The sequence below is a fragment of the Bactrocera neohumeralis genome, chromosome 5 (assembly GCF_024586455.1).
Source record: "Bactrocera neohumeralis isolate Rockhampton chromosome 5, APGP_CSIRO_Bneo_wtdbg2-racon-allhic-juicebox.fasta_v2, whole genome shotgun sequence".
Classification (NCBI taxonomy): Eukaryota; Metazoa; Arthropoda; class Insecta; order Diptera; family Tephritidae; genus Bactrocera; species Bactrocera neohumeralis.
Genome location: NC_065922.1, coordinates 27,650,620 through 27,673,578, shown reverse-complemented (window position 1 = coordinate 27,673,578; position 22,959 = coordinate 27,650,620). Strand labels below are relative to the sequence as shown.

Genomic DNA, 22,959 nt, shown 5'->3' with positions numbered 1-22,959 from the left:
TGCGTTCCAAAGTAAACAAAACTTTTTGAATCTAGCGCCCTCTGGTGGCGCCATCTATATGTCGTCTGGTGCGATAGAATCTGCTGCCTTCATCGATTGTCCAGTGAGAATTTCATAACATTTAATGGAAGTGAAGTTATTGCGTTTTAAGTGTCAGTATGTTTGTGTTAGCGGCGCGAAAACGAGCTACGAACAAAGAGCATTAAATTTTGTTTTAAAATTGGTAAAACTTTTACCGAAATGCTTCAATTGATGAAACAAGTTTATGGCGATGATTGCCTATCCCGTAGCAGAGTGCACGAGTGGTTTCAACGTTTTCAAAGTGGTCGTGAGGGCATAAATGACGATCAACATGTGGGCCAATCAAAATCCGTTATCACCGGAAATTCCATCGAAACTGTGCGTGAATTCATCAAAAGCCGAAATCATCATTGAAATTCATGGAAATGGAATTGAACATCTCCAAAACATCACGAACATTTGGGCTTACGAAAGGTGTGTGCACGGTTTGTTCCGCACAAATTGACTGACGACCAAAAATTGCTCCAAATCCAACATTCGAAGCACGATTATTTGACCAAAAATCACATTTTAACCATTAACCACTCCCCGTATTCACCTGATACGGCACCGTGCGACTTCTTTATTTTCGGTAAAATGCATTTGCCCACGAAAGGAAAGCGTTATGCAGACGTAGAGGCCATTCGTCCGTGCAAAAATCTGTATTGGAGCAGAAGAAGACTGCTTTCAATAAAATAAATTGATTTTGCCAAAAAAACCATCCTGTCCTGTTTACTTTGGAACGCGCCTTGTACTTACATACATATGCATTAATTTGTAGCAAACTACATGAAAATAAGCTATATTCCTCACTCAGTAACTACTTAGTTGTCTTTGAAAGTACATGTAATTCTATGGAACGTTGGCAGGGTAAATTGGCAGTGGTCACTGGTGCCAGTGGTGGCATTGGTGCTGCCTGTGCTCGAGCTTTGGTGGTGGCAGGTCTACGTGTCGTCGGTCTCGCACGGCGAGAAGCTAAATTGCAGGAGCTCAAATTCAGTTTGCCTCCAGCATTGCAACCACAGTTCATACCACGTCGCTGTGATGTATCTAAAGAGGATCAGGTTGTAGCGGCAATCGATTGGACGGAACGTATGTTGGGTGGCGCGGATGTACTGTTAAATAATGCTGGTATCACACGTGAAACGGAACTGGTGGCGCCTAATAATACTGAGAAGATACGCCAGGTAATTGATACTAACGTCATGGCGGTGTTATGGTGTACACGTGAAGTGTTCCGCGGCATGATGAAGCGTGGCAACGAGGGCCATATATTGGTCATTAACAGTATAGCTGGGCAGCAGGTGTTGAATTTTATTGATGTGCTACCGAGCTTCAATATATATCCGGCAACTAAGTTTGCCATTACGGCGATGACGGAGACTTACAGGCAAGAATTTCAACTGCACAAGAATAAAGTTCGTATTACGGTGAGTATGTAGTGTCATTAAGGTTAGCGTTAATTTTGAAATAAGTAGTAGTATGCTAGATTGACTTCTCTGTTGCTAATTCTATTGCTCATATACATTTCGAAAATTTGTGTTTTAATTACGAAAATTATATAGTCACATTAAAAGTAATATTTTTCGGATATAAGTATGGTCTAGTGAAATGAAATCATTATACTATATATGCATAAATTGATAGTTTTATTTCGATAACTTACAGCCATTTTGAAAGCAATTTCATAATGCCACTATCCTAGAAATCCTTATTACCCTATCAGCAAAGTCGATTTCCATAAGCCATATTTGCCATAGCTAGACACAAAAAGTAATCACTTGATGCCAGTTCCAGACTATAAAGTGAAGTTCCCAACCAAACTTTCAGAGCTTCTACCGAATCACTGTTGAAATACGTAGGTTGCTTTTTATACCTCGATTGAATTCATCATCTATCGATAAACAATGGAGGACTGGATTAATGAAGCTCATAGCCCAAAATTGAATTAAGCTCTTCGATGCATTTTTGCTGAGATAATCCACATTGAAAGTGGTAAAAAATAATCGCGCGAAAATGCTCGCGATCTTTTTCGTTTTTTTTGGCCGAGATGAATATTTTAAGTTACTATAAACAATACTGAGTATGTATAACATAGGGCCGTCGAATCCCGAAATATAAAAGGCAACCCACGTACTACTTTGAGCAAACAATAGTAAGCCTTTGTTCATAATTTATTCTTCAAAATCTATATCGCCCCTCGAAATAACTCCCCTTGACCCCAATACACTTGTAGCAATGGTTTTTCCAATCCTCGAAACAGTTGTTCAAGTCTTCAATTGACTCAAAACGGTTTGCTGGATAGCCAAAAGTCACATGGAGCTAAGTCAGGTGAATACGGTATTTGCGGCACGATATTGATTGAAAATTTCGCGAAAAACTCACGAATAAACAATGCAGTATGCGAGGGTGCAATATCATGGTGCAAAAACCAAGACATAACTTTGATTTTAGATCTGCTTTTACGTGGTTTTTTCGGCTTCGGCTCATCTTTGCCACGATATTCGGTCAAATGATCGCCTGTTTCCGGGTCGTAAGCATAGATCCAAGACTCATCGCCAGTAATAATACGTTTTATAACATCCTGGTAGTCGCAAAGTATTGTTAACGTTAACGCGACGCTGGTTTTCGAAAAAATTGTTTTTTGGTTTTGGAACCAACGCTTTTTTCGAAAAAAACCAGTGTTTCACTTTATTTAGACCCAAATCATCTTTAAACATGGTTTTTACTGCTCCTTCCGATATTCCAACGATGTCAGTAAGATTTCTGACTGTTAACCGTTGATTCTCAAGCACCAATTCCTTCAAACGCGTTCTCGACCCTCTTGGAATAATGTAAACCAACCAAAAACACAATCATCAACTTATAAATGGATCGTTTTTGTTGAGACTCAGCAGCGAATCGATGAAAATTCGGTATATTAGGTTTTTTTTACCGTTAACTTGCTTGGTATCAATTCATTTAGCTTTTTCTGTATCCATCCTTATTTAATTCGAAACAGTGCCTACATGACGGTCGGAGTCGACGACTTTCATTATTTTATCGACACCTCAAGGCATTTCTATTCTAACTTCTTTTAGTATAATCTTGAATCTGTCAGCAATGAAGTTTTATATTTGTTTATCTATTGTACTTAGTTTTGGAAGCAGATCACAGGGTGTAAGATCTGGTAAATTTAAAGAATTTGGCGTTGGTATGATTTTGATTTTGGTCCAAAAATCACGAGCAAGCTCCGATAAGTACTCAAATGGCTCTTTGTGTTGTGAAATCCAAAAATTGTTTCTCATAATTAATAGAAATTTGAGATATTACTTATATAAATATTGTTTGCTGAACGCAGAATTTAAAGTTACAGAGTATTTAACTTATCCTACTTCATGACGTGTTTTTTTTTCGAACTTTGCTCTACCTGGCTCTTAAAATTTGACAATGGGGGTTTAGTTTTGAATTCATAACAATTCCCCCAAAATTGTGTCATGTTTCTTCGTGATGTTTAGAAATTGAATATATTAGAGGCAAATTTGGTAAGGATTCTCTTCATGCTAGATCGATTTAACAACTTCTACAATAGTGGTCTCGCATACCTTCTTTCACTTTTCAAACATTTCTTGACTATTGACACGCTTTTTCAATCTTTTACTTTTCTGAACCCCGTTTAGAAGAACTTCATCTAGTATATTTATTTCTTCATACTCGCCAGCTTCATTCATAAGTCACGAATATAAACATTTGTAGTCCCATTAAAAGGTTGAGTGCATTTTCACTTTTTCACCACTATTTATAATATATTTAACTTGAAATTTTGACATTTGGAAAGGGTATTTGTCCCGGTGCCGTGAACACAAACATATTTCCGGAAGAAATTCACTTCTATGTGAAGGATATGGCACGCTTGGAGCCAGCTAATATAGCTGATGCGGTTTTATATGCGCTTCGTACTCCGCCCCATGTCCAGGTGGGTAACCAACATATTTGTGAATACGCCTGTATAACCCTATATTAATATGCACTCTTCTCGAATATTTAGATTCACGAGATCACGTTAAAACCGATGGGGGAAATATTTTAATGCAAATATTTTTCATTTGTTGAACTTTGAAGTGTCACAGCAAAAAGGAACTGTTATAGCAGAAAATCTTATATGAACATACTATTGTATAAATAAATGTAAACTGTTGTTTTTAGAGCTTATATTTTCTCATTTTCATTTTGTGCACCTAGATCCAAGACCATACAAGTGATGGCTTTCTTTTTTCATTTCTTCTCCAAAACTGGCGGTATTATTCTTATGTTTAATATTTGGCCAGTTACTCATTTTTCTTATTTCATTACACTTTTGTAAATACGACCGTCTTCATACAGATCCATCAAATATTTTAGCTGCATCCTTCTGAAAGGTTCAAGTCTCCCAAGAGATAAACTAGCATGGCCAGCTTTTGGCGTGGTATAGCGTTACTGTAAACTAAAAGATGCACAAATTGGAGATCTGTTTAACAGATCAATATTAGTTGTGACCTTACGACAAGACAACAGAGCATATACACGTTGATTTCCCCGCAAATAATAAATCCATTGAGAGGGCAATCATAAACTTCAAACTATTCCTCTTAAGATTTTAATATTTCTTTTCAATTGGGAATTCGAGTTAATAGTTTTTCGTTCCGTAGTTAGTTACTGCCTATTCTAGTAGAGTCCTTCCATGGTTTGCCAGTTACTTTTGCCATATGCCTAATTTGCGCCAAGTAGTCAATATCCTAAATCACACTTTGTGAACCTCAGAAAACGCGGGTAATCACTTTTGCCATGTGAAATCCACTGTTCTGCTGTCCTTTGGTTTTTGGTATGGTTTAAGTGGAAACATGCTTCCCGCTGTTTGGCGTCAATTGGAGATTCCAAGTGTTTCCATGTCCTTCTCCACCCGGTCGTTCCAACGGAGTGGACGTCTTCACCTTCCTCTACTTTGGAAGGTTTTCATCCATGCGGACGCCATGACCTAGCCAGCGTAGCAGCTGTCTTTTAATTCGCTGAACTATGTCAATGTCGTCGTATAACACGTACAGCTCATAGTTCCATCGCAAAGAACCATAAATCTTCCGTTGAACCTTTCTCTCGAACGCGTCGTAACGTCGACTAACCAGATGTTGTCATCGTCCATGCCTCTGCACCATATAACAGGACAGGAATAATGAATGACTTATGGAGTGGAGTCTCCTTTTTTGTGCATTGGGCAGAGCACACTTAAATTCCAATCGCCTGGCATGCTTTCATCCGACCATATTCTACAAAAAAGCTAATGCATGCTTCTTATCAGTTCTTCGTTACTGTATTTGAATAGCTCGGCCGGTAGTTCATTGGCCTCCGCCGCTTTGTTGTTCTTCAGACAGGTAATTGCTATTAGAATTTCTTCATGGTCGGGCAAAGGAACGTCTGATCCATCGTCATCTATTGGGGAATCGGGTTCGCTATTTCCTGGTGTTATGCTTTCACAGCCATTCTGCTGGCTGGAGAAGTGTTCCCTCCATAATTTTAGTATGCTCTGGGCATCGGTTACTAGATCACCTCTGGGGGGTTCTTGAAAGCATGCTCCGGCCTTAAAACCTTTTGTTAGGCGCCGCATTTTTTCGTAGAATTTTCGAGCATTACTCCTCTCGGCCAGCTTGTCAAGATTTTCATACTCACGCGTTTCGGTCTCTCTCTTTTTTTTTGTCTGCAAATCCGTCTCCCTCTTCGATTCTCGGTATCTATTCCATCACGCCGTGTTGTGGTCGATTGTAACGTTGCGAGGTAGGTAGTGTGTTTTCTCTCAGCTGCGTCACGGCACTCCTCGTTGTAACAGCTGTTCTTTTGCCTTTTCCGAAAAACCAATGGTTTTCGTTTGCAGCTGTACGTAAGAAGTTTGGAATGCCGTCCCACAATTCCCTTATACGAGCATACGATATATGTATAGTAATTAGGGTAGTGATACTAAGTACTCATCGAGCCGCCCTCCTCTAGTTTAGAGTTGGGATCGAAAGGCTCCAATGTCTAATCAAAACGCAAACAAGGATTGTTCACTCTAATGGAAGTAAGGGTTTATGATACACGAAATAACTATAACTTTTAGTTGCACTATTAGTTCGTTTTAAAAGAACTTATCAAAAGTCTTTTTTCCTTCATTCTAAAAACTTAGTTTTCTGATTCCATGTTTTTTTTCCAAATATAATTAAATATATTCTTTAATAATAAGAAAAACTGTAAAATATAGCGTATATTATCGTGTCCGTCTTTGAATTGAGTAAAAAGTTGTTTCGTACGAAATCTTATCTTTCTAATCCCTTATAGCGTAGGTCGGTCGCTTATATACAGTGCAAGTTACAGATTACTAAAATATTGGAAAAAATAAAGGATTAATTTTCACCAGAACTAATATTTAACAACAATAAGTTTCCAACCTCCAAGTGTTTTGAATTTACTTTTAAATATAAATATCCGTTAGTTGTGTTAGCGCTCAAACAAGTCGCAAACGATCTCATACACTGATCACAAGCAACCCACACATGTTCCAATGAAACGTAATGCAATTGTTAACACAATTATTGCTATCAGCGCTGCAATTTTTGTCAACAACAATTAAAATAACTACAACAGTTGCTTCAACCAACCGATTGTATGCGCCTTAACACCGCTGCCGCGCAGCTCGACGGCGCGATCAACGCCCCAGCCACGCTTACTGAATGCCTACCATGCGCCACAGCCAAACTGGAAATGCTTTAATGGCAAATGCTAAAAAAGTAAAAGGCGACGTCGACTGACGTTGACGCTGCTGCCGGCGTTGTTGTTGCGCCGCCGCTGACTGCCTTTATTGGCCGTCGTCTGGCGATTTTCTTGGTTTGGTCGTTTCTTGAATTGTGTACTTTCAGTTCGTTTGGAACCTTATGCGAAGTCGGTTGAGTGCGAATTGACGCTTTAGCGAAAACAGTGTTGTATATTTTTTGAAAAGTCATCGTTGCGCGTTACAGTTAAATCATTTCATGCTTGCGGTATTGTAACTTTTTGTACTTACGCCTGCTGTTGTATAGTATTTAACACGCTTACATATTCTGGACACTTGTGTGCTTGTTTTGACCTGTTTTCAAGCGCAAATCCCTGCGCGTTAAGTCCGGCATCGCATTACCATTCATCACGTTGCCGACGTCGTCGAAATGGGGTGTTCTGCTCGGCTAATTGGCAGCAAACACACTTAACAAGCAATATTGTTTATTATTAGCTTAGGCTTAGGCTCTCTTACTCCATTTAAACTGGTGTGGTGTGGTGACGTTTGTTCTTACGGTGCTCGCGTGCATTTTGTGTTAACGTGTGTTTGTTCTACGTGAAACTGTGTTGCATTTGTTGACTTGTGACTTGTGCAGCAAAGGTAGTATCTATCAGCGGAAAATCTGAAAAATGTGAAATGTGAGCCGAGCATTGTGGCAAATCGCGTAAAAGTGTAAACCTGTCAAAGCAGAATATATGTGTACAATAACAAAAACCCAACAGAAATAAATAACAAAGAAAAGAAGCCAACATTTACAATAAGAAATGAACGTCAGCAACCTGTCGTAAAGCCATCAGCACATACTCACACATACATATGTGCACATAGAACAAGTGCAGCGATACTTGCCCACAGCTGCAACTACTGCTGCAGCAACTAATGATTTTCCAGTGCATGATTGTCTCAATACTTTTACAATAATTAAGAAAAAAATATATATTTTCTGCCGGCATTTGAGCGATTTTCCCTCCTGCTGAAAAGTTTTGCTACTGCAGCTCAGACGCGCCTAGACCCCTTTTTCCAAGCCTAGTACGCGCATTGCTGCTGACGTTCGCTCGAGTTTGCTGCTGTAAATATATATGTGTATTACACGCCAGCGCAATAACTTACTCTCCGTTACCGGATTGCAATGTGCGCGCTGAAGTAGAAAGTTGCCGTCAATCGCATTGTAGACGACTTAAGAGCGCGTGTGTGTGTTTGTGCTTTTCTTTTAATAATTTCGCATTTTTCGCGTTTGTGTTATTGTTTTATACATATGTACTTCATCATAGACATACATATATACATATATACAAACTAAAAAAATACATTTAATGCCCTTGAATGAAAACTCTGAGCAATATGGAAAATGTGTGATTTCGTTGTGTTGTTATTGTAGCGTTACATAAAGAAAGCTTTTGTGTTCAAAAATTTTTGGTGAGATTGAAAGACGATAAATTTGAATTGTACAAAAAATAATATTTAATTGTTTTTGGTGAAAAAGTCACTTTCGCGTGAAGATTATTTATTGTCTATGCAATAAACGTTTGATGATACTTTTTAAAGTTAAATACTAAAAATATTAAAAATACACAGCAACAAAATGTCGGATATATATTATTGTAGTAATAACAAGGTAAGTGCGTTTTAAAGAAATTTATATTTCTTATGATTGCAAAACTACAATTTTTGAGGATATTTCACATATAAAAACTAATTTAATTCCAAAAGAAGGGAATTTATTAACAGAAGATAATAATAAAGAAAACAAATCTTCCATACGTTCATCACCACTTTTTCACGCTACTGCTATTGAAATTCATATTGACCATCAAATTTGGTGAAAATTTTAGTATTTAAACCTTTTTTTCTCACTCAATTTAAGGGGGGAGCCTGCTTGTCGGGCTTCAAAAATCGATTTTTTGAGGACTTTTTTGGGAGAGAAAGAAATTTAAACATCATCCGAAGTTTTCGCTTTCTGCCCAAGCGCTTATATATCTGCTAGACGCTCGGTCACTATTTTCCTTCTAGCTTCAACAATATTTCGAATTCCCAAGATTTAAGCAAACAAAAAACACCCCTCCTTAAGGGGTGTGTGAAAATTTCAAAAAAATCACTGTTTTGTTTTTGCTTATTTTTGATAGATTATGTCTTTAAAAATAACATAAACAAATTTTAAATGAATATTTAAAATATTTTTTGTTTAAAATAATCTGATTTTTGAGCAAATTTAATTTTTTTCAAAGTCCATATTCTTAAATTTAAAATTTATTTATACCCTAAACTGGGTATGTTACTTTGCCACGAAGTTTGTAACACCCAGAACAAAACGTCGGAAACCTTATAAGATATATGTACTATATATAAAAATGATCAGCGTGATGATCTGAGTCGATTCAGACATGTTCATCTGTCTGTTCGTCTGTATATACGCAAACTAGTTCCTCAGTTTTTAAGATCAGTCCACTATATAGTGAAAACTATTTTATTATGAAATTTGGCATAGGTCATTGTGCAAAGCATCGCTGCAATTTCCGTAGAAATAGTTCAGATTGGACCATTGCAGAATATAGCTGGTATTCAACTTTAAGATTGTTTATATCATCGAAGTAGCTAGAAAGAATTAGCATTTATTTAGTATTAATTATTTCGATTACACACTGAATTTTTGATTTTTATAGGACCTTGAAAAAAATGCAAAAGCGTTTTATTTGATTATGAAAATGTCTGGGTAATATTTAGGTTGGAATGTGTCTGTCAAAGAAAAAAACGATTGTGTCATTAATTACTAATTTTTGTAATAATTTAATAATTAAACGGATTTTTAGTAAAATTTTGTAATTTGTTTCTAATTTTCTAATATTCAAAAGCGAGTTTGTTGCTTAAGTCTTTAGTTTACAAATAGAAAAATGAAATTTTCAGGGTTTTCACTATTTGTCTAATGGATAAATGTCTTTACTGCTTGAAAATATTGTATGCATAATCCACCCAATATATGTATAACCTTATCAGTTCTTAATTTCACATATCGGTAGTTTATCGCTCGTTTAAGGGGTTATATACTGTTAGAAGGCCGAAAAAAGCGAATTTTCAGGACTTTTTTCTGTGAAAACTTTTAAATTTGTTGATCTAAAAATTTGTACATATATTGTAGTATCTTTTTATTGTATTTTAAGACTTCGTATTAGTAAAAACTATTTATTTGAAAAGGAACTATAGCTGATCTCCAGGAGCTCCTCCCAAAAAAGACGTTTTGCGGTGACCACTATGTCTCTGAACTTGATTCTCTGCAATTAAAAAACCCAAACAGATTTCGTTAAAGTGATATTAAATTTAGTAAAGTAAATCAAAGGAATACGTAAAATAAATTTTTTTGACAAAATGTCGGTTTCTCAAAAAAAAAAATTGATTTTTTACTAAAATTTCGGCCTTAAATTGTTTATAAAAATATGTTTATCGATGAGAAAAAAATCTTCTTTTAATTACTAAAAATATATTTAAGAAGCTCGTGTTAAAATTCGAGACTAATCGGTTCGGCCATTTTCGAGTTTGAAAACACAATTAAAAAAAAACGCGTTTAAGTTTATTTCCAATCACTCTGAAACGCCTTTTCGAATTCATACATATATGTATGTACATTAAGAAAATAAATAAAAATATTTTTTTTTTTAATTCTAACTGCATATAACCCCTTAAGAAAGAAACCCAGTCGTCGAGATGAGTTTGAAACGATTTGTAAGAAAAAAATAAAAGAAATAAATTTCCTTATTAACAAGAAAACTGCAAATTTTACGCTCTATTAGTATTTAAATTATCGCCGTTGGTTTTGCATTTTTGCTATCTACCTCATAGTTTTGCAGTATACCATATATTCAAATTTTTACTTTTACTAAGGCTTTTATTGTTACATATACAATTATTTTTTCGTATGAATTTTCTTTAAATATTTGCGCTTTCTACGGCTTGCTTCAATAACTTTTGCTCACAATTCACTCAGATATGCGCTGTCAACTAACATAGCTTGTGCGATTGTGTTGTGTACTACTAGGCCTAGAATGTCTGGTGTAGCTTAATTTAAATTAAGATATCTTGCAGATATTCGTGATTTGACTTAGTTAATTGTTCATTTTGTGTTATACTTTTGGTTTTTCTACCACTAAAATGGAATTTCTCTTTTATCACTGCGCTCTGAATTGCAGATTAATTGATAAGATACTCCTTTTAAGTTTATGAGAAAAAGTTATTGGATATTTAAAATATTTATTTAGGTAATATTCGAATCTATGATTGCGAGCTGAATTTACCGCATTTTTAAAGATTGATTTTTTAATCTGTATAAGAATTTAGGTTATATTGAAGATAATGGAAACAGATTAATGAACTTGCATCAATTTTAATTTAATACTTTTTGATTTCCTTTGCTGTATGATCTAGTATAGCAGTAAATTTGATACGAAACTGTGAGCATTGCAATTTAAAATGATTTCCTACGAAACTGTAAGTTTTGCAATTTTAAACGACTTTTAAATGAGTTATAAAAATCGTAGGAAAAAATTTGCCTTAAAATTATCAAACAATAGAAGTACTGTTAACATCTTTTAAATGGTTAGGTTTACGAAAAAATGTACGGTATTATTTTGTTGAGCAATCAAACTACAAAACAACAACAACAAAATTTATGAAACGAGTAAAGTCTTCAAGTTGTTGGAAAGGAGAGATGAACTTTTCTCTCAGATAATAAGAAAAAAATAGAAAACTGTAAGACGGAGGACCTTCCCATTACAATTAAAAGCGCATACGTGGGAAGACTTTCATAGAGGTGTCTAAAAATCTATTATTCAGAGTATCAAGCGAAGAAACATATTCAGTTTTTTGACATATCCAAGTATATACGTATATATAGCCTACCTTGAAACTCTGGGCGATTCTGATCAGAGACTTTTAGCCTTTTAAAAAGATTGTTTAAATAAAACTTCCTAAATAGAATTCTTTAAAGCTATTTTTGTCGTTTTCACCATACACTATTTTTAAAACCGCTGTGGCTTATAGGCCAGAGTAGAAAATCGAATTTGAATACTAGTGTGACTAAAATTTGTATTATATATCTTTTTCGTATTTATTTTAGATAAAATACATATAATATATGGTATAGTGGCTCGACATGAAAAATTTGTTCAGAGATTGTAGCATGCCGAATTTCCAGACGATATTTTGTGAAATAAAAAAAAATTTCCATACAATAACTTGATTTTGACCGATCAATTTGTATGGCAGCTATATTTTATAGTGGTCCGATATCGAAGTTTCCGACAAATAATAAGCTTCTTGGCAAGAAAAGAGTTTTAAAAAAAAACAAAGAGTTTGTGCGAAATTTCAAGCCGATATCTGAAATACTGAGGGAATAGTTAGGCTTTTACAGACGGACAAACATATGGACATGGCTAAATCGATTCAGCTCGTTACGCTCTTCTTTTATATATGTTTATACTTTATAGGGTTTCCTTTGTTTCTTTCAATCATCGTGCAAACTTAATATACCCTGTTCAGAGTCTACAAGTTAAGCATTAATGATATTTCTCAAACATCAAAAAGGCTAACCAACTTATTAAAATCCCTGAGCTATTTTTAAACTGTTGATCGTGATCGAATCGACTGTAATTCTGTGTCCTGAATTCTAAATATTTTCCATTCATTTTCCGGTATTATGCATTCTTCTGTTATCCTCCAGGCATATTTTAATTTATTTTAAAAATATTTTTGCTTCATACTGCTATATTAAGACTCTAACCAAAAAAAGTGCTTTTGATAACTTTCTAATATGAAATACACAGATATTTTTATATGCGTACATACTATATAATATAGTGAATTTTCGCAATTTTAAAAATTTTTATGCAAATACTTAATTAAAACTTACTTACTTCATTTTCGCATGTCTTCATATTGCCAAAGTATCTCATTTGCTGATTAAAAACTAAATTGATTGATGGCTAAAATTTCGAAAGCGAAGTAGTGCATTTAAAGAAAAAACCATTACACTTTCCATATGTGGCGATGCACAAATATTTATGCACACACTTATAGTATATATGTACATTTCTGCATAACTTTTAATTGGTTATGGAGGCGTCAATAAAAACAATAATTATAGTTTTTGATTAGAGAAAAATGTGAGCAATGTTACATCATGGAAAAATAGGAAAATAAATAAAATTAAATGGCAAGAGATTTGAGCAATAATTGTCTGGCTGAAATAATAACGTTCAGTTTTAATTAAGCATAAATGCTTGGCATGCCTCTTGGCTATACAAACCATTACACACATACTACATTATTTGCTCACATGTTTACTTATACTTTAATTTCTTTTATATCATTGTTTTTAATAAACGCTAAAGGGATTTTCATAATGATCTTATAAGAGCTATTGCCCCACAAAAAATATGATACACGGGTCCATTCTTGAGATTTGCCGATTGCGTAGAATCGCGAGCTGTGTGCATGTAAGTTTACATCTTCAAAAAGTAAATGTCATAATCTAACGTTTCAAATAAAGCGCGCGTTTTTTTTTTTTAAAAAAAGCAACTTAAAAAATCACACACTTTTATATCATTGTTTTTAATAAACGCTAAAGGGATTTTCATAATGATCATAAGAGCTATTGAAATATGATACACACTTTTTGCCGATTGCGTAAGTTGCGTAAGTTTACATCTTAATGTGGCGCGCAAGCAACCACACACACTTATATATGCATGCCTATAAGCAAATGCATTAACTGTTTACCGTTATTTTTCCGCTTACGATTATGAAAAAATATTTATAGACAAAAAAAAACTATGCATTGCTTTTCTTTTTCAAATACTTACCACACATATACAATCACACATTCCAACAGTGCTTACAAAACATTTTCATGTAAAAATTGCATTGTCTTAATGCAAAAAGTTCGTAGTAATGTGTTTAGGCATACATATTCACATGCCTAATATTAATTCATATGTAAATAACTCAGGCTCCCAAGCAACAATTAATCTTTGAAAATTTCTCTAACGTGGTCGTGGTGTGTTCGACTGCTCGATTCGGCTGACTAAAGTGACACAAATGAGTCTCAACATGGATCAATAATGATCGTGTTGATGTTGTTAATGACGATGACGTCGGGGAGATTTTTTGTGCTGGCGGTTACGCTACTGCTGCTTATTGTTGCTTGATTGTAGTTGTTAATTTATAGTTTTTTTCGATTTCATATTGTTTTTGCTTTGGTGGCGCTTGTGAGTGTGATGGCATCAGTGAAAGTGCAACCGTTATAATGGGCCTACAATCGAGTCAATCCATTAAAAGAGTCTTGGAAATATGCATCTACTTATAGTATTGTTTGTGTGTTAGTGTGTCTTTATAATAACGATAAAATTTAAATTAAAAAAAATTTCAATAACATGCCATTGAAAGCAAAAGCAAAGTCTAGGTTTTCTAAAGCGAGCGCTTGTTATAGAAATCATAGGCTTAATGCGCGGCGTTTCTTTCTAAGGGTTTTCGAATTTTTATTTAAAAATTTTATAGGCAGAGTATCACATAGAAAATCTGGGCATTTTTTTCTTCAAAAGGCTTATAAACCGTTACTAAATTCAACTTTGTATAACTAGAAGAAAAAACCCATTCATTGATTTCATTTCGTACCAATTTCTCTTTTTAAGAAAAAGAAAAATACAAAGTTAATCGATTATGATTTTTGTTAATTAATATATATTAATTTTATTATATTTTTTATTATTTAATCTGTGTCTGAGAAAAGAATACGGTCTAGAAAATCCTGATATTTTGAACTATTTCAAGTATTACATGGAGTAGGAAGAAGAAACTTCGAACCATTGAATTTGTGGAACTAAATTTCAATATGCTGAACAAAAAGTGATGAGCAAATTCTATTAAATATGCCACATATTCAGCAGTATATGCATATACAAGGTGCGTTCCAAAGTAAACAGGACTTAAAAAAAAAACAACACAAATGGTTTTTTCATCAAAATCAATTTATTTTATTCAAAATAGTCTCCTTCTGCTTCAATACAGATTTTTGCACGGTTCAAAAGCTTGTCGAACGAGTGTTTTAGGCCGTTGGCCGGTATGGGCGCAAGTATGCCTGTGCAAGCATGGCCTCTACGTTTGCATAACGCTTTCCTTTCATAGGCTAATGCATTTTTCCGAAAAGGAAGAAGTCGCACGGTGCCATATCAGGTGAATCCGGGGAGTGGTTAATGGTTAACATGTGATTTTTGGTCAAAAAATCGTGCTTCGAATGTTGGATTCTGAGCAATTTTTGGTCGTCAGTCAATTTGTGCGGAACAAACCGTGCACACACCTTTGATAAGCCCAAATGTTCGGTCAAAATGCGATAAATCGATGTTTTGGAGATGTTCAATTCCATTTCCATGAATTTCAATGATGATTTCGGCTGATTTTTGATGAATTCATGCACAGTTTCGATGGAATTTCCGGTGATCACGGATTTTGATTGGCCCACATGTTGATCGTCATTTATGCCCTCACGACCACTTTGAAAACGTTGAAACCACTCGTGCACTCTGCTACGGCATGGGCAATCATCTCCATAAACTTGTTTCATCAATTGAAACGTTTCGGTAAATGTTTTACCAATTTTAAAACAAAATTTAATGTTGGTTCTTTGTTCGAAGCTCATTTTCTCACCGATAACACAAACATACTGACACTTAAAACGCAATAACTTCACTTCCAATTAATGAAATGTCATGAAATTCTCACTGAACAATCGATAAAGATAGCAGATTCTAACGCCAGTAGACATATAGATGGCGCCACCTGGGGGCGCTAGATTCAAAAAGTCCTGTTTACTTTGGAAAGCACCTTGTATCTATGTTATATGAAGAGGTCTATGTTATAAGTGAAGGGTATTATATAGGAGCTTCAGTGCAGCTGAGTTAACTGTTTTTCGTATTTCATTTCAATTATATATACAATTAATATTATTCTCTCATTTATTAAAGTAAATGTGGGGATAAAGAACTTTGTTTTTAATACATAATCTTATGTTTTAAATTTTCCCTCCCCTCTGTAACGCTATAATTGTAAAAATATATTTTAATATTCAATTCACTTTGACCTTCTTAGTGCTGCATAAATTTCTTATACTTCTCGCGCTGCTTCCAAAACACATTACTTTTAAATACAAATGTATGTGGCTTTGTGTATTTTTCCTCAAGTATTGTTTACTTCATATTTCCGTGGGAAAACAAATTTTCATGAAAACCAAATTTTCTTTTGTTTTTTGAACGTTTTTCCACGTTGAAGTGTTGCTTAAATTTTAATAATTTTAATTTTTCAACACCAACGGCGCAATTAATGCACCTTCAAGTTGAAACGCCTGCAGGTGAGAACCGGCCCAAGGTTTTTCCTTTGCCTACAAATTAGCTGAAAAAAATTTATCTTTAATGGATTTGTGGTGGTTGTAGTTGTAATATTTGTGTATATAATTTTTCCGTTTTTATTTTATTTAAATTGTTTCTTGGAGTTTTGGTAAACGTGCATATATATTATAGTATTTACGAAAAATCCTCTCGCACTTTAAAATTGCGAAGAGCCTAGAAACTCAAATCTAAAAAATGTTTAAATAATTACTAAAAAAGTTAGAAAATAAAGGGTGATCCATCTCAAGGTTCCCTACTTAAAAAAAACACAAAAACTTCAAATTTAATGCAGAATGTTTATTATCATTCCAAAGGACATTCTTTGGCATTTATTTTTTATCCCTTTCAAATGTTGGCTCCGGCTACGTCTCATATAGTCCATCCGTTGAATCCGATTTTCGATGACTCGTTCGAACATTTCGACTGGTAACTGGCGAATGAAGCGCGTGATGTTTTGCTCCAAGGCCAGAATCGAAGCGGAGTTGTCCGCATAGAGTTTAGACTTGACATATCCCCACAGGAAAAAGTTTAACGGTGTGATATCACACGATCTTGGTGGCCAATCGAACGGCCCAAAACGTGAAATTATCTGCTCAGCAAAGTGTTCTCTCAATAAATCCATTGATTGGCGTGATGTATGGGAAGTGCCGCAGACTTGCCGAGGTCGCCGAGATCGCTTTAATTTCAAGCATCAAACAGTCGATAACGGTCACCATTGACGGTTATGTTCTCACCGGTATAAGTCAAATCACATCAAACCGTTGTTTTTCTGGATGAAATGTCACCTCTTGGATCTGTTCAGGTTGCTTTTCTTTGCTCTTCATTGCATCTTCTTGGAACTTTTCAAGAGCCCATAGGACGAAGCGATGACGCTTGGAAAGCTGTATTTTTTTCGCTTTCAATTTAAGATCTTGACATAAAATACGCCAAGTCGATCCATACGTCAGTCCGAGTTGCTGCGAACGGTGCCGAATCGACTCTCCGTAAATGCATTTGTTTTATTTATCTTGAAACCAATTTTAACTGTTCATAGAAACCTTGTATCCTTTTCTTACTAAATGTAATGCTGGCATCTGAGGATACACATATTAGCGCAAGTGTGCATAGCAAGTGCTGCCAGTCTCTTGTTAGTCCAAGGGTTGGCGAGTTGAAGACAGTTAATAAAAAAGATGTCAGTAGATAGAAATGTGATAAATCTTCTCCGATGCTTTTCCATTACTAAAACATTATGTTCATTAATCATCGTTGATTTTGGGGGATATTTCTGCAATAACATTTCTTGACAAGATTTAATATTTTTTTTTAAAACGCCACCATTTTTTCGATCCTAGTTTATTATACGAACAATATTTTCTAGTAGTAAAAATTTGTATATTAAATTTTTTTCATCAAAAAATTTTCTGTTTGTTTGAAACACAAACATAAATATACCCTTAAAATTATTAAAATTGATACAGTAGCTTTTTTTTATTAATTCCCAAAAATCGCCTTTTTAAAGCTATCACACTAGGTCTTCCACCTAATGATGTGTGCAAATTTTTTACAACAACAGTTCCACAAATTTAGAAATTTTCTTGGTCATTCGCTATTTTTTTAAACCTTTATTTTGCTGTATAAAAAAAATAATATTCTTAAAAAAACACCTCGTCATTGATTTACCAATTTCTCAAGATTTTCATTCGGACCAAATAGCGCTTAGTAGGCTAACATTAAAATGAGCCAGTTTGCGCAGTCGTCATCGTCTGAATACCGCAAAGTGAAATGCAATGCTATTATTTTTCCATATTCAGCAGCAAATGATTGACCTAAACCGGTGAAGTACGCGCAAATGCAATGCAACCACATTTCTGTATATATTTACTAGCACAACTATATATTACATATGCGTTTGCGAACATACATACATACACATACTGCATGAGTCCATAAAACACCAAGTTTTTGCACATTTTGCTCACACACATCGCATTTTCTTGTCGTCACAGCACATTTTAGTTGCCAACATACACAGGTTGCTGCTGTTGTTTTTTTTTTCATTTATACATATGTATATAATGGTTTTTTCTGTTTGTTTTTATTTTTGTTGTTTTCTCACATTCATTTGCTTTGGCATTTCACGTTAAATGGCACTGCAACCTGTTCTGCGTGACTATTTTGGTGTAGCTGTTGTTTGCCGCCACCGCTGAGCCATGAATTGGCAACAACCAACAATTTGACGACAACAAAAACAGCATAAACAATGAGTAACAGCAAAACCTTAAGAAAAGCAGCGAGTAGTTGGCAAAAACAACAAAAACAACAGCTGATATAACCTCAACAAAATTGAAACATTTAAACATTCGCTAAGCCACAATCAAGCGACGCAGTCACCAAACACACCAACTCCAACACAAACAACAAATCAACATCAACTACTTTGCTATTCAGACATTGTTGTTGTTGTAGTATTTGTTGTCTGCATTTTATACGTACTAGTGCTGAATGAAGCTAAAGCTGTAAGTTGTTATTGCTATTGTTGCAATTGAAAGTCGCCGTCGCGGCTCGAAACAAGTTTTGGGAATAATCTATCGTTGATTTGTTTCTGTAATGTGTTTTTAACATTTTTTTTGTAATTTTTATTCAGCATTAGCTGGTTTAGTATACATACCAACCATAGTTGTACTTACAAAACATATATCCCTAGTATATGCTATGTTAAGTATTTCGTATGATGTTAGACACATTTTTGTGTTTTTTTTGCTGTTATTGCCTGGTTTTAACAATTGTTATTGTTGTTTTCGAATGCCACACCGGTTGGGCAAAGTGCAATTCTTCATTTTTCATGAAGATTTTCCTATAAGTGCGCCGATAATCTATTGCTTTTAGTATGGGTAGACCAAGCACACCTTTTAATCCGAAGCCGGTGTATGTCGAAGATTTCACAACACGAAATCGGTGAATTTTTTTTACTAGGTGTGTTGCTGAATATTGAAATTATTGAAATTTGAAGACAATGCCTGCAATTCTGCCATTTGCTGACTTTATGTATTGTTTTTATTCTTAGCTATTTTGGCGTTTGAGTTCCTTAAGTGGTTATGACAGGCTAGAGCTCTCAACAAAGGTCTGTATTAACAATTTTTGCTGGTAGTAAGGAAATAGGGAACGAATTTATTTATTCCAGGCTTTGTTAAACAAGCATTTGAGTGTATAAAAATTGACATCTGGAATTTCGAAATCACCTTTTTCAAATGAATCTCGACGGGGGCGGTAATTCTGAGAATTCGTGCTATCTGATAAAAAGTAATTTTAAGGGGTATACTTAGTGGGAAATTTAAAGAAAATCGAATTTTTTTCGTATTTCGCTAGGTTATATCCTTAAGAATAACATACGAAACTTTTAAATCGATATCTTCTAAAATGTAACCGCTCAATCCAATCCTTTAAACGCATACTGGAAGAAAAATTCACATAACCCAAACGAAATAGTTCGTAACTACCCCTTTTGCAACACTTTCATCACACTATTTATATCGCATAATTTGCCATTTCAATTTCATTCAGCATTCCGTGCAAATTTCACCTATAAAAGTTACACAACGAAAATTAATTTCACGCAAAGTTTAAGGGTTTCTGAAAACCAGTTGAACACGCCACTAAAACAGCACTTCAGACGAGAAAATTTTATTCGCATTGCATAAAGAATTCAGTACCATACATGGCGTTGCATTTAAAATTAAAATAATTAAAAAAACAGCAACAACAAATACAACATTAAACTGTCAGTTTAGTTTTAGCGCACGGCGGCTTTAGCCAACTGGCTGCTTGACCGCTCGCTTGGCTAAAAGCGTTGATGTCCGTTGGCGATAAGATAACCGTCAGCTGTCTTGCACGTTGTGTGGCGGCTGCAGGGGAGTTTCATGAAAGGCTGTTTTAAGAAAAGCGTATAAAAATTATATCGGACTGTGGAAAGCTCATAGTGTGGAATATAGCATGAATAGAATTTAAATATTATGCAACTGGCAGTTGGTTAAGATATTTTTTAGGGCGTGTTCTGGTGCAGTAAAATATATGAATATGCGGAATGACTGCTTGTAATTGCTCTTGAGTCAACTTTATAGATAAAAAATTCGAGATCTTCTAAGCAATTAAAATCCTCGACGCATAGTTTTAAACATTGAAATTTGTCAGTGATATAAAAAAAAAAACATAAAATGGGTGTTTCTTTACTCATGTGGTTTTCAATGAAGCAATAACTTCTTGGAGTTGATCTTTTTGACCGCCATTACTTGATTAATAATCAGTTTAGTTTGCCATTTTATAATGAGCAGTTTTACCCCGGAACAAAATTTATTACTTAAAAAAATGGTTCGACGTATTGCATGCTGCAGCCGATGTTCTCTCGACATAATCGCCCAGCAGAGGCGGTAATTGGAGCAACTATGGATTGGTTTTGCACCAAGTTTACTCTAGTGTATAATGGCCATCCTCAGGGATTGATTGTTGAGACGCCATTACTTCATCAAAGACACACTTTTTGGTATGCATTATGGGCAGAAGAAGGATATGTCCATATTTATGTAATTTCACAGTCAATGGGAACATAAAGTCATTATTAATGAATGTGGATGCTGGTGTGGACGACCTTTGGTTACAACAAGTCGGCGCTACAGCCAAGGTGATCACTTGCCCGAAATCATTTTGATGGAACATGAGGGAAAACTCTTGTATAGGGTAGGGTGTACCATTTTGGTCGACCATTTTTTGCCATTTTTCCGCTAGAGACATTATTCCATCAGCGTAAAACTTTTCTGGTTTTGGAAAAACGAATGGTAGTTCGATTTTGCAAAGTCAGGGCAATATGGTGGATGCATCAAAACTTTCTAGCCAAGCTCTCCCAGTTTTTGCCGAGTCATCAAAGATGTGTTGGTCCAGCGTCCAGATGGAAGACTAAGCCCTTTCTGTTGATCAGTTCTGGCCGTTTTTTTCGATTTCTTGCTTCAATCCCATCAGTTGTTGACAGTGAAATGTAGAATCAATCGATCGACAAGGTTGGCGCAGCTCATAGTTAATGACTCCTTTCCAATCCCACCAAACACTCAACATAACTTTTCGAGACGTCAATCCTGGCTTTGCGACCATTTGTTGAGCTTCACCACGCTTGGACCATGATCTTTTTCGCACATTATTGTCTTATTTGAGCCACTTTTCGTCTTCGGTTATCATTCGCTTCAGAAATGGTCGACTTCATTTCGTCGCAGATATTAATTTGGTTTATAAAATTTTTCACAGACAATTCATGTGGTACCCAAACATCGAGCTTCTTTTTGTAGCCAGCCTTTTTTAAATGGTTCCAAATCGTTTTATGATGAAAATTAAGTTCCTTATCGATGTCACGGCTGCTTATGTGACGGTCCTGGTCAATCTTTTTCATAAGTCGATGAGACTTTTTCAACGATAGGTCGACTAGAGCGAGGTGCATCTTTAACATTAAACTTTACAAATTTCATTGATGGCTTGCGTGGCATTCTTCGCTTTTTATACAAAAATTTCATAATATAGCGAATTTCTTCATTATTTTCACTCATTTTTGAGCAGCTTTTTTTCAACTTCCCCGAATTTAATTTTTATGGTAAAATGAAGCTTAAAGTCTCACCTTTTCTACACTATATGGTATGTCACAATGTGATTGGTGATTGACTGCAACGACATCTATTGACAAAATACGAAAATACTTTTTCGACTACCCCATGTAATAAAGTTAATTGTTGCCGATTTTATTTCTTCTTGAAAACCACATGTCTAAAACGTTACCCTTTATATTGTAGTTATCACTGATTACCTAAACACGAATTTTAATTCAAATAAATGTCAATGCTTTTCATTTTTCAATTTCATTAATGTCCAAAATTTGAACAAGATTTTCCAAAAATATAAACTCAGTGTTTTTATTTGGGTTTTCAAGTATACTGGCTTCAGTAGTCATTCGTAAAGCAAAATTCTGTTTTTGTATCCAACGCAGTCTACTTACACACGTTATTTTTGCCGATCGCCGATATCGATATCATAACATATAGCTGTCAAACAAACATGGCGATCAAACTCAAGATAGAAAGGTAATGATTGATCACAAATATTAAAAAAGCAGTTCAGTTGCCTAGAATACTATCAGCGACCAGTGTCGATAAGCTTTTCTTCTACTGTTTTGGCTTACATTTTAGCGCGTTTACACTTATTTGCACAATTTATACTTACTCACCTTAACGTGCATGCTTATAAATGTGTGTATGTATTCGGTTTTGTTGGCATGTGCTTTCTGTTTGCTGTTCAATAACTACTTTCTCCCACAGCAGCTGTGCTCTTTCACTACATCATCTGCTCATTTGAATGCTTTCCGTGCTGAATGCTTTCATTTAGTCAAAACAAAATGTGCTAACAGAAACTTTACAACCATTCACACTCACACCACTACACTCATAGACCCAGCTGCGTCAGCACCAAAAGCGTGTACAATGTTAATGACCGAAATCATGATTATCATCAAAATCATCAACACCAAAAGCGACGCTTTTTATGTGAACAAAAAAGTAAAAAATAAATAAAAGAATTCAAAAGAGGCAACAACAAAACCGTGTGCACATCGCGCGCTGCCTAAAAGGTAGAAGATTGCTTATTTACACGTCACACCGCATCTATTGTTGTTGC

The 22,959-nt window shown here is 35.1% G+C and overlaps 1 protein-coding gene across 3 annotated transcripts in view; it reads left to right on the top strand.

The window, feature by feature from the left end:
- Positions 1-862: 862 nt before the first annotated feature.
- The window catches only part of LOC126760339 (farnesol dehydrogenase-like), an 89,974-nt gene continuing 67,877 nt past the window's right edge, over positions 863-22,959 (top strand). Inside the window, exons 1-3 of one of the 3 annotated variants that reach the window (XM_050475914.1) lie at positions 870-1,490; positions 3,878-4,015; positions 4,088-4,251. In XM_050475914.1, the coding sequence (XP_050331871.1) occupies positions 915-1,490; positions 3,878-4,015; positions 4,088-4,129 (756 nt within the window). In that variant the 5' untranslated portion in view covers positions 870-914 and the 3' untranslated portion in view covers positions 4,130-4,251. Of the gene's footprint in view, positions 1,491-3,877; positions 4,016-4,087; positions 4,252-6,973; positions 8,469-22,959 lie in introns of those variants that run through there. The other 2 variants (XM_050475912.1, XM_050475913.1) reach the window with 2 other exon arrangements.